The following is a 15,973-nucleotide window of genomic DNA, read 5'->3' on the forward strand; positions in this document are numbered from 1 at the left end:
AGGTACCCATTTCTGTCTGTTGTATTACAGTTCTGTACTCCATTTCATACGGCTTTCTTTTCTTGTGATGAGTGCATTTAATTTACATGTTTATATGTAAGACGATGTCAGTTTTAATTATGAAAAATGTCTAGCGATTTTGAGCTCTGTGCATGATTTCTGGTCTCGTGGACGCATAAACCACTGGTTAACTTTATATCCTGCACGCGATAGCTACGGCTTTTCACCCTATACTGGTGCTGGGTGTACTTCCTCTGTTGCCCTCATTCCATTCATCCAATTGGCCAACTTACAGTTATCACACAGTACATTCTTCTCCTTGGTAATTGAGTGAGAACGTAAAAGAACAAAGACATCGTGTTTTAGGTTCAAATTTTTATTTTTTGCGAAAAAGTAAAAAAGGCATGTAAAAGAGCGAGTGATAATCGATGAGCAAGTAGGTCAGTCTGATGGAGATGCTCGAGGAACTCTGCCAGTTCAGGCGGTGGTGTTGATGTCCTCCTCGCGGCGGTGCACGACGAACGTCTCGTCGAAGTGCGCGTTGGGCACGTCGAACTCGAACTCGACGACGCGCCTGTCGAACGGGAATCCGGCGGGGTGGTTGTCGCCGCGCTCCAGGATGGGGTGTTTCTCCTGTGAGACGGCAGGGGTGACGATGGCGAAGACGCTGAGTGGCAGCCCACTGCGGGTCCCGCGGGGCAGCGCCAGTCGCTGGGGGAAGCCGAAGTGCGAGCGGAACTCGTCCAGGAAGAACTTGCTCTCGCCCTTGATGGCGGCGAGGGTCGAGTGGTGCAGGTCAGAGTAGCTCGGCGCCTCCTTGCCGTACAGCGAGAAGTCTCGGGAGCTGCGCTTGATGTCGTTCTCACCAACGGACACTGCAAAAGGCGAAGTATACGATCAGCACCAGTTATCAACTGATTCTAATAGGGCAAGCTTCATGTCATTGGCTTTCGGGAGGAAACTATTCAGCCATCTCAATAACGGAATGTCAGTTACTACGATATGAACATATGGACAACGGACCCTCATCAGAGAAATCTCCTAGCCAGCCAGGAATCGACCACAGGTCTCTTCGCATAGGGATCCGGTCAAGTATATGTATCGTCTAAGAGTAAATTTTAATGTACTGGCCCCACTGGGCAGGAAACTGGACTGGATGCCCATTGCTGCAGAGTGTAATGACGTTAGGACCAAACTTTTCGTGTTTTTTCTCGGTATTTAGGGAAGAAAGTGGGACTAGCTGAAGCATTCGGTTTAATTTTAACATCTAAGAACCAAAAATGTCACCTTTCATGCCAACCTAGATCTTTGGCCACGCTACAGATCACTAGGTAAGTTCCTCGAAGAATTTGTTTTCATGATAACTCACAACCAAGCTGTATCCTTACACCATCACAAAGACCTTGGGATATGCTACAGATGAATATACCACCACAAACCTACATTCCAAAAAAATAATATATAGTGTCATACCCTACATTTCATATATTATACAGAGTGTAACCCGTGTAAGTGCAGGTATTTTTAAGTGTAGCGGCTTAATACATACACAAATCTGTGTATTGTTTTTTTTCTCTCTGTGTCGAACAGTCCTGCTACAAACACATCAAAAACTTTACGACCTGATGTTTTATGCATGATCGTAACTGCCCCACTAAGTAGACTTCAACTGTCAGTATAGACTAAACGTTTTGTGCCAATGCATCCACACTTCAACACATGACTTGCTGCCCAGGGGAAAATAAGCATTACTACCTTGCTCTTGACACACGTGATTGAAGGTACTAACCAACCTAAAAACATGCAGTTCGTTAATAGCTATAATTACGTGTCAGCAAATGATGTAAATACTGATGTAATATTTTTCAGGTGCCGACTTCAGTTACTAACGGAAATATCTACCTTTACACCCGTTAAACCTTGTGTAATGTCAGTGCTCTGTTATCCCTCTGTTTGCACATTATGGAGTCACATGCCACATCATCATTACAACAGTATGCGTCGAAGCTGACATGTGCGACTTGTAAGCCACCGACAACAATCTCGCCTAATCTGGCTCTATCTTTCGTAGATCTGCTTAACAGGAATACGGATTCTGTTGCCAGTAAGAATTATTCCAGTCATCACTTACGCTTCTGGTTGAAGATGTCCAGGAGAACGTAGTACTGCTTCCTCTCCTCCAGGCTGAGTTTGCGGCCGAGGGCGTCGTACTTGGGACCAATGAAGACACGGACGACGGAGTCGACTTCCTTGTCGCTCTTAACCTTGATGTGGTAGAAGAACGGCTTGTGGTTCAGGCGGCCCTGGCGAGCCACAAATCTGAACTTTTCACCGTCTTCAGGCTTGGAGAAGGTCAGAGCGTTGCTGATGTCAAAGTCGAAGCTGTCGAAGTATGTGACGAGTTTGTCGAAGGTGATATCTTCAACGGTTACGCCTGGCAGGAGCAGCTGAAATACAAGATTCAGTTTAGTTCACGACTAATGTAGTACTCTTCGAGAAACGGTATATTTTTATATCAGAGGTTTCATTACTTACCTCCTCGTGAGTGTAAGGCTTCAGAAGGTTCTTGTAGTGGTAGAAGATGGAAAGAACGCGCTTCGCGATCCTGTAGAAGAGTGGGTCCCTCAGCTGGGTTTCTGGTAGTTCAAGGACGCTAGCAGGAACCTAAAACGGAAGTAAGTAATGTACCCTCGCATCCAAATACAAATAAGACCAGTGTAACGTCAGAGAGAGTAGACATCTTGCGGACATACTCCGTATCGGTGAACAGGGTCGACAATGTGGCCGAAGAGGGAGATGAGGTTCCTGAAGTATGCGCCGTAGTACTCCCAGTTGATGTTCTCGTAGTTGCCCTCGACGATGTTTCCAAGGATGTTTGTGAGGTCCTTCTCTCTCAGGTTGTACTTCTCGTAGTAGTGCTGTTGTTTTAGAAAGATAAGCAGAAATGATGGACGCATTTCGTATAAAATCGAATTAGAGACAAATCTGCGAGGACACACTTACGCCTGACAGGTAGCCGTAGTCGATTCCGTCGCGGATCCTCCTCTCGTAGTTCTTGATCTCTTCCACGTACAGGATGTCGACGTTGCGGGGGAAGACTCCCTCTGGGCGCGCTGGGGCCTCGAGTCCGTTCTGCAGCCTCAGCTCAGGGTAGTAACCGACCTGCAAACGTAATACACAATTTAGTGTCGTCGTAGGGAAGGTGGATTCTCCACTGTCGTTGCAGGAAGTGAAACTGGTGCCGAAATGTGACGTACCAGCACAGGGTGGTCATAGTCGATGGCCTTGACGTCAGGCAAGTGGTTGGACAGCCTCTCCAGGTAGTAGCGAGCCAGGAGCTGCTGCAGGACGAAGAAGAAGCTCTCGCCGCGGTACTTGTACTCGGGAAGGCTGTAGTTGGCGGGGTTCAGCCAGAAGGGGTACTTGTAGCTCAGGTATGCGTAGAAGGAGTTGAGGCCGACGTCTTCGGTAAAGTAGGAAACCAGCTGCTCGGGGTTGCTCGGCACGGGGTAGCCGCTGTGGTTGGAGTAGAATATGTAAGGAGCCTCCTTAGAGCTGACTTGACCTGCAGAACGGAACACGTAGTTTTGATTAGCGATTGTGTGATGTAACGTGTTGCTATAATTAAAGTGCAGCTACTCGTTGATGTCCATTGTGGATTGTAATTATCGTATGGCAGCGAAATTTCGTACATATGCTAACACGTTTTTTCTGAACGCTGAAAGAAAGCTTAGTTCCAATTTCGGCCACCTAGTGCAAATCTGGCGCTGTACAGTATCTCGTCGACTTCTTAGGTGCTCCTGTTGAACAAATTGTGTAAGCAGCTGTTGATAATAAAATCAACATTATGCCTATCTCAGTTGTTTGGCGTTCCCCAAGGTAGTGTTGTAGCTCCTTTGTTGTTCCTTATCTATATAAACGTTTTGGGAGTCAATCTGAGCAGCCGTTTTAGGTTGTTTGCAGATGACGCTGTCATTTATCGACTAATAAAGTCATCAGAAGATCAAAACAAATTGCAAAACGATTTATAAAAGACATCTGAACGATGCGAAGATTGGCAGTTGACCCTAAATAACAAAAAGTGTAAGGTCATTCACATGAGTGCCAAATGAAATTCGTTAAACTTCGGTTACACGGTAAATCAGTCTAATACATAGGTCGTAAATTCAACTAGAAGCCTAGGAATTACAATTAAGAACAACTTAAATTGGAAGGAACACATAGAAAACGTTGTGGGGAAGGCTAACCAAAGACTGCCTTTTATTGGCAGGACACTTAGAAAATGTAACAGATGTAGTAAGGAGACTACCTACACTATGCTCGTCCGCCATCTTTTAGAATACTGCTGCGCGGTGTGGGATCCTTACCAGATAGGACTGACGGAGTACATCGAAAAAGTTCAAAGAAGGGCAGCACGTTTTGTATTATCGCGAAATAGGGGAGACAGCGTCATTGAAATGATACAGGTTTTGGGCTGGACAGCTTAAAAAAAAGGCGTTATTCGTTGCGACGGAATCTTCTCACGAAATTCCAATCACAAACTTTCTCCTCCGAATGCGAAAATATTTTGTTGACACCGACCTACACAGGGAGAAATGATCATCAAGATAAAATTATGAATTCAGAGATCGTATGGAAAATATACTAGATAATTGTGAAGGTGGATCGATGAACTCTGCGCCAAGCACTTAGATGTGCGTTACAGAGTATCCATGTAGATGTAGATGTTATGCCAACGTCTCATTCGTAAGCCGTTACAAGAAACATTGGTAAACGTCTTTCTTGCATTCACAGCGGCAGATTCGCACCTGGTGGCCAAAGTTTGAACTAATAATTATCCTGCAAAAATCGTTTCCGCGTTAACGCATCACAATGTGCACTAAGTTTCACTACCATACACCTGTTAATAGGCACAGAGGACCACTGTGTGATGCAGACTTTAATTATAACCACCCGGTATACGTTTAGCTCAAGTACTTTTTGTTTCATGTAAACGGGAGGAATTATTTTAGGCAATTATAAGTCACCCCACATAAAACAATACCCCGAATACGTGACCATGCGATTTTGTTATTATACAGAGCAACGTATTGGCCACTTCATTAGTATTACATTTAGATCATTACATTTACATCACCATGATGAGGGTCGTTTGCAGCTGGGGGCGAAACGTTGATTTATACAACAACGTGATTACGCGATCACATCCATTTAAAAGTCTATTTGAGCTACAAGGGGCTTCGCTGCACATGAAGCAATAACGATCTGTAGCGCTATTTGGTAGTATAACAGTGGTTGAGAGAGAAGTGAGGCCGAGAGGGTACTTGTAGTTCACGTGGGCGCAGGAGGAGTTCAGTGGATGTATTGATCATGTTGTGAATAACATCAAAAAGAAATTTGGAAAGGGAATTAAAATTCAGGAAGAAGAGGCGAAAATTGTGAGGTATACTGTTAACGTATAAATTTTGTATGACACGTCAACTGGCTTGGAATGGATAGTGTCTTGAAGCGAACTTATAAGACCAAGAAAAACAAAAATAAAACAACGGTAATGGTATGTGGTCAGTTACAGCAGTCGATGTTGAGGAATCTACATAACGAAAGGAGACACTAAAAGTAAGTAGATGATTTGTGCTATCTGGGCTGAAAAGTAGTTGATGATGCGTGAAGCAGGGAGCATAGGAAATGCTGACAAGCATTTCTGAAACGTATTTCTCTGGGGCGTAGTTTTTTACTGGTGTGTACCGTGGTCTGTAAAGAGTTCGCACAAGAAGAGAATGCCGATTATTAGATTGACAGATCGAATATGGGAGAAATGAAATTTATGGCCAGAACTCGATTAATAGAGTGAAGCAGTTGATAGGTGGTGGTGAATGTTAGGGAGGGGAGAGGGGAGAAGTAAAAATTGTTGGGTGAGACCAAGGTTCGTATGGATGTAGGTTGCAGTAGTTCTGCAGAAATGGAGAGGTTTGCAAAGGATAGAGTAGGGTGGAGAGCTGCATCATACCTGTCATCGGATGGAAGACCACCACCACGATAACAAGGACAACTACATGAGTCCTATACGGGCGGATATGTGCTCAACAAACTAGTGGATAAGTATTTACGTTCGATTCTTAGACGTAGTACACATTAAGAATCCTTATGACATTCAGCCACTGATGAGGTTGATAACAACGATTGTTGTATAGAAAATATTATTCTCAAGTTGATCTGGTTGTCGATTTACTTTGCACAGTTGGTGGTGGCTCCGGAAATGACACGTGCACATAGTTTGTTTGTACACACCTTGTAGCTGGGCGTCATACGCCTTCTGGATGACCTCTGCGTTGACGAAGAGCTGCGGGTAGATCTCGTAGGGAGCTGGCAGTGTGACGTCCTTGGTATCCTCGCGATGCAGCACAGCGACAGTGAGTGAGTAGACGAACAGTGCCTCGTTCAGGTGCTCCCGCGCCCAAATGGCCGTCTGGAATCAAAAGGACACTCGTTATACAGAGGAATGTTTCGGGGAGATGCAGTGCTAACTACGACTTACTTCCTAGTGTCCAGACATAGGTGAAAATTTAGATGAAGACACAATCGACCAGTTCTTCGTGTACAATCTCACTTTACACAGCGCATTCCTTCATAACGATGTAACCAATGCCTGGAATATAGATGAGTCTTGCTCAGGAACGCAGAGCCCTAATTTTTGCGGATTATTTGTGAGTTTCATGTAGTTTGATGGGGAGTAGGCGGATTTAGGACAGATTTGCCAATGACAATTTTCATGTCTTAGTTGAAAAAAATTATGTATGCTCTTCCTCCCAATGCTAACAGAAGATACTTAGTTTGCTCTGGATTCATTAAGAACTTTGAGGTCTGTGGAATTTGGTTTTGGTGAACGTCCCATATGTTTTGGCATCTTTATGAGGACTGCCTATGTTGGAGCACCAGATGGAAGACATTATACATATTGTGAGATGAACATGCCTTAAATGTGCGTCCACTTATTAAAGTTGGACATAGTGGTGAACGGATATTATTCGATAAGCTGCTTCACGTCGGTGTTACGCAAATGAGCCGAAGAAAAAATTGCCAACGATAAAAATCGAAGGTATGCTATTATTTGCAAATACATAGGTATGATCAAAAATTAAGAGGAACGTTTGCTAATAACTTGCTGGTTCAAGCAAAATGAAAAAATCAAAACTGAGTAGTATTTTGTGTCGAAGCGCTCGTACCTTGATGAACGTCTCAAAGTCCTTGGCGAAGTAGAACAGCTCAAACAATGCCCGGGCCTGGTAGTAGTGCTTCTGGTAGTAGATGGAGAACACTTCCCCTTTGGGCAGGAAGCCAACGTCGACGTAGTACTTCCAGAAAACTTCGACCTTCTCCTTGAACTGTAAAGATAAAAAAAACGGAAGATCGCTATAGTTGTCTGGCCGTCCAAGAAATCGGATCCTGGTTTGTAATGTCACGTATTTATACCTGGTAGTTGTCGACGTGTTCAATAGGTTTGTAGGTCTTTGCAATTTCCTGTTCTTCTTTGATGAGTGATGGCTGATGTACGTGGAAGAAGAGCGCCAAAATCTTGTTCTGTTTCTCCAGAAGTTCCTTACCGGCTGGAATAACAATTAACAAAACATTAGATACAATATTCAGGTGGTGGGATCACAACAAAATTGTTATAGGGAGTATTGGACGTTTACTCTACACAGTATATATATATATAGTGTGTGTGTGTGTGTGTGTGTGTGTGTTTTATACAAGCTCAACATGCGACTTTAGCTTGTACGTTAACTATAATTTGATATATGTCTTTAAACGATTTCTTACTCCCAAGGGGAAGAAGTAGGGTGTCCAACATCACTCCAACATACAGGAAATTTTCTCTTTCCTTAATGAATTTTTATTCATCATTTCGATTCCTATTTACTTACATAGGCACTTGCAGGACAGCGTAGTTCCGCTTACAACAATACGCATACGAGGTTTGCTGAATGCAATGTTCATAGGTGTCCCAACGATGGTTTCTCTTTTACATCTAATTCACTGACGTTTATTCACTTACTATATTATGCATCTTTCCTCAAAATCGACTCAGGCTACTACGCACATTAACAAAGGCAGAGAAGGTTAGACAATGCGAACGAGAGAAGGTAGTATTTACTTAATCTACCCGCTGAAATCAATTATTATCACACGATCACATACCATGTCGCAGTGCGCAAGATTCAAGCAAATGCACGCGCTAAAATGGTGTAATGCGCAAACATCTGTGGATCCGTGAGTTACCACCTGATGAAATGCTAATTACTAGTTAAAATGTCTTTTTCGGGAGTAATAAATTTAAGTTAGATGATCAAAAGCTACATTTGCTCGGTTTGAAGAAACCAAACAAAGAACACGTTTGGCGACGCAGACTGCTTGAATTTGCGCGGACGACAACCTCATTGGGTAATTCAGTGCTAAATAACTCGGAAATGGCGCAACGCATCGAATTTTTTTCTGAACAATTGCACCTCAGGTCCGCCTACCCAGCAACACCCTAACAAGCTTTTCATACTGTTTGTGACGACCCTGTGTGTTGAAACGTGTATTGAATTTCAAAGCTGTTGGCAAATAACTCTGCCTAGAAAAAAAATGAAATTTCTAAACCGGTGACGGCCTCTGACATCTAGGTAAAAAGGTTCATTCATGCAAATCATAACGAAAGCTACAATATTCCTACAGCTCCTGTTAAGTTGCTTATGTGTTTTACAGGCCCCAAATATCAATGTACACTACCCACAAACAGTAGAAAAGCAGAAAATGACGCCAAAGCTGAAGTACGAACAACATCGACACGTCAGCCACAGTGCAGCGAGATGGTATACCAACATCATTATCAAATAATCTTTTATTTTTTACGTAACAGCCATAAAAACATTTTACATTGCAATTTGTTTCACCTGCCAGTGGTCATCAGCAGTGTACAAGCACATGATGAATACGCTGACTAGCATTGTTGAGTAGCGTTAATAATTACGTTTACAACGGAAATGAAAATTTACAACGCATGCAGCATATGATGTTAGATGGCTTGTGCGTGTTATCTCCTGGGGGTGATAACTTTTTTTTGTCCCATGTGCTTAAGTAATTATGGAAGTGAAGGTTAACTAACTTTGTGTTCTGACTATTGGCGACGCTAGTTCCATGATCTGCTCCAATGGCAAACGTAAGTGCTACTGCGAATAATTCAAAGATTTCAGAAGAAACGGATTTTACTAGTTTTAGGAGCAGAAGAGTTGTGTAAGATGACAGCTCAGTTCTGTATTTTTCCGTTTTGTTCATGGAAGGTTTACGTTCACATTATTAACGAAAAAGACTATTACTAATGCCTCACTATTTTACATTATATTTGCAGCAGGATTTTGCAGTGTACTGACAGAACGCTTAGAAGAAGCGTAAGGGCTACGAAAGACAGCCTACGCTACGCTTGTCCGCCCACTGCTAGAACATTGCTGTGCTGTATGGGAACCTTACCAGATAAGGTTGAGGGAGGACATTGAAAAAACTAAAGAAGGAAAGCTTTTTTTTTAGTATCCCGAAACAGGGGCGAATTTCTCACGTATATAATACGAGAGCTGGACTGGCAATCATTAGCACGAAGTGTTTTTCGCTTTCGTTTCACGAAATATTAGCAACACTTTCTCCTCTGAACGCGTCCGCTTGCTTATCTTTGTAGCAATATGCCTGCCTCCCATGCAAGGGGCCCGGGTTCTATTCCCGTCCAGGATGGGGATTTTCTCCGCTCGTCGACTGGGTATTGTGTTGTCCTCATCGTCATTTCATTCTCATCGTCGGCAGACCAGTCACCCAAGGTGGTGTCAACTGCAATAAGACTTGCATTTGGCGGTCGAACTTCCCCGGATGGCGCCTTTCGGCTAACTATGACATACGCTCATTTCATTTTTTCCTATGAAGGCGAAAATAGATTATTGCCGACTACCTTGTGTAGGGAGATATGATCATCGTAATAAAATGAGAAATCAGAGCTCCTACGGAAAGATTTAGATGTTAATTTTTTCCAAGCGCTGTTAGAGAGTGGAATGGTTCAAAATAACCCTGTGCGCGGCTCTTCAGTGTGGACTGAGACTAGACATGTAGATGCGGATGTAGCTTGCCATACTGCCCTGTTCCTCACACTGAGAGGTCCAGTATTCGTCTATATGCGTTCTCTGCAAGCTACCTACTGCGTGTGTGTATGTGGCGCAGGGTACTTCAGGGGCCATCGTCAATACCGTCCGTCTTGGCTATGTTCTCTTTTTCTCGTAGTGGTCCTTTGTGATACATGTGTGGCACGAAGTAATATTTTGCCCGCCTCTTTTCCGAACACACGCTCTCAGAATAGCACCAGGAAACCTCTCTATAATACGTAATACAAAACCGGCCATGAAGGATTGATTTTCGCCAAATTGAGTCAACCAGTACCTACATCTGCGTAGTACTAAACTCTCTACCGCTTACGCAAGTGTCGGTTCACCACTTACGTAGAGGCTGTGAACAAGTAGCAGAGTGACTCAGTATGGCGAAAGTATAGTCCGCTCACAACGATCTGAAAGAATTCGTAGGGCGAAGTGGGGAACGGAGAAAGCAAGCTTCACCCACCGATTTCCAGCACGTTTGCAGCCGAGGGTGGACAGGCAGTGCGGGGGAAAAACTCGCGCTACAATCACGCAGTGCTGACATTACGCATGTGCTGACTGGTTTGGCACGACAATCGCCTCGTAACGCCTACAGTTCACATGGCTACTGTATTTTAGGTCGCCAATGTTGGCACCATCTGGACTCAGGAGCATTAGCGGGCTGACATCAACTGAGTTCTACCGACTTCTGGCTTCCCAGAATTCGGCTGCCATGGTTAAAATCACTGAGAACAAATAGTGGTAGGAGGAGCGACTGACTTACCCTCGCTGTGCGGTACAACCGCGGCGGCCGCAAGGGCTGCCAACAGTGACAGGACGACAACGGTCGTAGTCCTCATGTTGCTCGCAGAGGAAGTACGAATTGTGTGCCGGCGGGCGGGCTTCTTATAGCGGATGAGGTGTGCGATTAGCTGGCGTATCTGCGCACTTGGTGGGGGAGGCAGCGACCCCGCGACCTGCCAACGGTAAAACGCCCGAAGATGCGGCTTATGTAACAATCGACATTACAGTTCCCTGCCCCCTGCTATCGCTCGTGCTAGCCCAGTGGTCGAGGCACAGACTGGTTTCACAGAGCAGTGGGGTTAAAATCCCAACACGATCATCCAGCTTCCATTTGACAGAATTTAACTAGGTGCAGTAGCATCCAGACGCAAAGACAAGCAGAGTTGTTACTTGCCCCATACAATACTAGTGTTATAAATATCCCATTATGCAGAAGACATTGTTAGTAGCGGTTTACCGTAGAATTATTGAGTGATTCTCTGGAAATGGACTCCCGCTTAATTTTGAGAAAAAGCTTTGCAATCGTGTTCTGTTGTTTGTTGTTGTGGTCTTCAATCAAGAGACTGGTTTGATGCAGCTCTCTGCGCTACTGTAACCTGTGGAAGCGTCGTCATCTCCGAATAACTACTGCAACTTACACCTTTCTGAATCTGCTTAGCGTATTCATCATTTGGTCTGCCTCTCCGATTTTTGCCCTCCGCCCTTCCCTGCAGTACTAAATTCGTGAGCCGTTGATGCCTCGCGACGTGTCCTACCAACCGACTGATTCTTCTTGTCAAGTTGTGTTACAAATTCCTCTTCTTCCCAATTGCATTCAGGACCTCCTCATTAGCTATGTGATATAGCCATCTAATCTTGAGCATTCTTTTGTGTTTACCAATGCATAGCAACTATGACTACTAAACGGGTACATAGTAATATCGGTATTATGTAGGTAACCAACTCTGCTATGCATTTGGTTTTTCATTAGTAGCCTGTGGTGACCATTGAACCTATGTATTTATCAATGCCAGTAGGTGTTTGTCATTGTCTGAAGTGGCGTACACTAACTACCTGGGTATAATTACCGACTGTATGATACCGAATGAAACAATGTGGTTCCAGAGGCGTTTTAAAGTCTCAAACATGCATGACATATATACTGGGTGTTTCTGTAAGGGCACGAAAAAATATGACGCAGAGAATGCTCCACTGAACAGTTTTAGGTAGGGAACTTGGCGTCAGAGAAGCCAGCTTAAGGTGATATGGAAGTAAACTTGTCTACCGCTTTGTCTAGCACTACTTTTTTCCAGCTTATTTACAACTAACATGCGCACACGTTTAGACGTACTTTGCTGCTGATTTACATGTACACTCTTTATTTCCTGTAAAAAGACAAGGAAGACGAGCCTCATTACCAGGAAGTCATGATACAGGTTTTGATTGCTTCATTTCCCATAAGGTGGCTCTGTTTTTACATGAGAAATGTGGTGTAGTCCTTTACTTTCCTTAATAAGCTGAGTTGCAACTTCAACACAATTATCATGCGGTATACGTCGGATCCTATAAGGTCCATTGTAGGTCAGAAAGAATTTATGACTCAAATGTTCCTTCTTATGTGACAATGAATGGGGTTTCATGAGAACTTCCTGAGTAATATGTATTTTCTTTGCATTTGTCCTATCGTGTAGTTTTCTCCTTTTGTCTGCAGCAGAATTAGTATTTTTAATAGTCAATTATGCCTTTATGTCGAAGTTTGCGTGTATTCGGAAAAGGTACAATTTCTCTGATTCTGTTCGGTGGTTCCTCATTCTTCAATACAAGAACAGTTGGTAAGGCAGTGGAGTCATGAGGCATTTCATTCAGTATGTTTTGAAATAAGTGTAAGTATCTGTCCCAGTACTGATGCTTCCTGTGACAATAAAGTCTGCAAAGCTTATTGATTTCTTTCACCATCCTTTGAGACGGGTTACAGTGTAGTGAGTACAATGAAATAAAACAGGTTTGATTTTACGATTCCGAAGCACGCGTGACCAAACAGCAGATATGAATTGTGGTCCATTATCTGAAATGACTTTGGTAAAGTGTCCAACTTCATGTAAGAAATTTTAACAAAGGCCTTGGATACAGACCGTCCAGTGGCTATGCGTAACGGTGTGAAAGAAACAAATTTTGAAGTAAGTTCATCTGCGACTAGAACGTACGAAAATCCATTCTGTGTTTTGACACGGGGTCCCAGAAGATCAACAGCAGGCAATTATTTTAATCTGGTAGGAACGAAGAGTAGGCTGAAGTTCAAGACATTAGTCAGGAAGAATCAATACGCAAAGAAGTGGGATACGGAAGTACTAAGGAATGACGAGATACTTTTGAAGTTCTCTAACGCTATAGATGCAGCAATAAGGAATAGCGCAGTAGGCAGTACAGTTGAAGAGGAATGGACATCTCTAAACAGGGCCATCACAGAAGTTGGGAAGGAAAACATAGGTACAAAGAAGGTAGCTGCGAAGAAACCATGGGTAACAGAGGATATACTTCAGTTGATTGATGAAAGGAGGAAGTACAAACATGTTCCGGGAAAATCAGGAATACAGAAATACAAGTCGCTGAGGAATGAAATAAATAGGAAGTGCAGGGAAGCTAAGACGAAATGGCTGCAGGAAAAATGTGAAGACATCGAAAAAGATATGATTGTCGGAAGGACAGACTCAGCATACAGGAAAAGTCAAAACAACCTTTGGTGACGTTAAAAGCAACGGTGGTAACATTAAGAGTGCAACGGGAATTCCACTGTTAAATGCAGAGGAGAGAGCAGATAGGTGGAAAGAATACATTGAAAGCCTCTATGAGGGTGAAGAGTTGTCTGATGTGATAGAAGAAGAAACAGGAGTCGATTTAGAAGAGATAGGGGATCCAGTATTAGAATCGGAATTTAAAAGAGCTTTGGAGGACTTACGGTCAAATAAGGCAGAAGGGATAGATAACATTCCATCAGAATTTCTAAAATAATTGGGGGAAGTGGCAACAAAACGACTATTCACGTTGGTGTGTAGAATATATGAGTCTGGCGACATACCATCTGAGTTTCGGAAAAGCATCATCCACACAATTCCGAAGACGGCAAGAGCTGACAAGTGCGAGAATTATCGCACAATCAGCTTAATAGCTCATGCATCGTAGTTGCTTACAAGAATAATATACAGAAGAATGGAAAAGAAAATTGAGAATGCGCTAGGTGACGATCAGTTTGGCTTTAGGAAAAGTAAAGGGACGAGAGAGGCAATTCTGACGTTACGGCTAATAATGGAAGCAAGGCTAAAGAAAAATCAAGACACTTTCATAGGATTTGTCGACCTGGAAAATGCGTTCGACAATATAAAATGGAGCAAGCTTTTCGAAATTCTGAAAAAAGTAGGGATAAGCTATAGGGAGAGACGGGTCATATACAATATGTACAACAACCAAGAGGGAATAATAAGAGTGGACGATCAAGAACGAAGTGCTCGTATTAAGAAGGGTGTAAGACAAGGCTGTAGCCTTTCGCCCCTACTCTTCAATCTGTACATCGAGGAAGCAATGATGGAAATAAAAGAAAGGTTCAGGAGTGGAATTAAAATACAAGGTGAAAGGATATCAATGATACGATTCGCTGATGACATTGCTATCCTGAGTAAAAGTGAAGAAGAATAAAATGATCTGCTGAACGGAATGAACAGTCTAATGAGTACACAGTATTGTTTGAGAGTAAATCAGAGAAAGACGAAGGTAATGAGAAATAGTAGAAATGAGAACAGCGAGAAACTTCACATCAGGATTGATGGTCACGAAAGTCAATGAAGTTAAGGCAGTAAAATAACCAAAAGCAGACTCGCTATGGCAAAAAGGAATTTCTGGCCAAGAGAAGTCTACTAATATCAAATACCGGCCTTAATTTGAGGAAGAAATTTCTGACGATGTACGTCTTGAGTACAGCATTGTATGGTAGTGAAACATGGACTGTGGGAAAACCGGAACAGAAGAGAATCGAAGCATTTGAGATGTGGTGCTATAGACGAATGTTGAAAATTAGGTGGACTGATAAAGTAAGGAATGAGGAGGTTCTACGCAGAATCGGAGAGGAAAGGAATATGTGGAAAACACTGATAAGGAGAAGGGACAGGATGATAGGACATCTGCTAAGACATGAGGGAATGACTTCCATGGTACTAGAGGGAGCTGTAGAGGGCAAAAACTGTAGAGGAAGACAGAGATTGGAATACGTCAAGCAAATAATTGAGGACGTAGGTTGCAAGTGCTGCTCCGAGATGAAAAGGTTAGCACAGGAAAGGAATTCGTGGCGGGCCGCATCAAACCAGTCAGTAGACTGATAAAAAAAAAGAAAGGAATGATAAGGAAACAATGGAGCACAATGTGACATGGTAGAAGGTTTATCTTTTTGACAAAGTTTACAAATAGACAAGGCTCTCCTAATTATCTTTTCCATATTGTTAAAATAACGAGTCATTCGAAGAATATGATAACATATTCGTGTACCAAAGTGTGCGTAGCTGAAATGAATGTACCAGATGAGCTTCTTAACAAATTCGTCAGGAATACAAAGTACCCATAACTTATCATCAACAGTGCAGTGTTTGAAGAGTATGTTGTTTCTAACCAGATAATAATGACGAATCTGCGTGTGTGTCTTTTCATACCATTTACTGTGGATATCTTTCAAAGTCGGATCTTTGCTTGTTCATACGCAATGTCCTTTAATGATGCAGTGATAAAGTTTTCAAAGGCTACTTTTTGAATGTAAAGAATTCCGAAATTTTTCTCAAGGCTAGCTTCCCTGTTGCTTTTCTCAAGGCCAGCTGGCGCACGTGGCTGCCTGCGGTGCGAGTCATTGTCTATTATCACTTTGTGGTCACGCGTCGTTACTGGGATTTAGAGATCTAATTTCCACAATTTCAACTTGTCGAGAGGGCCCTGCCCTGTTTGAATCCCGCCAGTTCTGATTAAATTCAGGTCTGTCGTCATGATTATATCGGCTGTCGTCATGT

General features: G+C 43.0%; 1 protein-coding gene across 2 annotated transcripts in view; it reads right to left on the reverse strand.

Annotated features, from left to right (window-relative positions):
- Positions 1–360: 360 nt before the first annotated feature.
- The window catches only part of LOC126237411 (hexamerin-like), a 67,986-nt gene continuing 52,373 nt past the window's right edge, over positions 361–15,973 (reverse strand). Inside the window, exons 1-10 of one of the 2 annotated variants that reach the window (XM_049947518.1) lie at positions 10,933–11,087; positions 7,471–7,604; positions 7,224–7,382; positions 6,289–6,466; positions 3,258–3,565; positions 3,004–3,162; positions 2,754–2,918; positions 2,536–2,664; positions 2,132–2,447; positions 361–875 (exon numbers count right to left, since the gene is read on the reverse strand). In XM_049947518.1, coding sequence (XP_049803475.1) covers positions 478–875; positions 2,132–2,447; positions 2,536–2,664; positions 2,754–2,918; positions 3,004–3,162; positions 3,258–3,565; positions 6,289–6,466; positions 7,224–7,382; positions 7,471–7,604; positions 10,933–11,008 — 2,022 coding nt within the window. In that variant the 5' untranslated portion in view covers positions 11,009–11,087 and the 3' untranslated portion in view covers positions 361–477. Of the gene's footprint in view, positions 876–2,131; positions 2,448–2,535; positions 2,665–2,753; positions 2,919–3,003; positions 3,163–3,257; positions 3,566–6,288; positions 6,467–7,223; positions 7,383–7,470; positions 7,605–10,932; positions 11,088–15,973 lie in introns of those variants that run through there. The other variant, XM_049947520.1, reaches the window with a different exon arrangement.

This window comes from Schistocerca nitens, chromosome 2, assembly GCF_023898315.1.
Source record: "Schistocerca nitens isolate TAMUIC-IGC-003100 chromosome 2, iqSchNite1.1, whole genome shotgun sequence".
NCBI classification, from domain to species: domain Eukaryota; kingdom Metazoa; phylum Arthropoda; class Insecta; order Orthoptera; family Acrididae; genus Schistocerca; species Schistocerca nitens.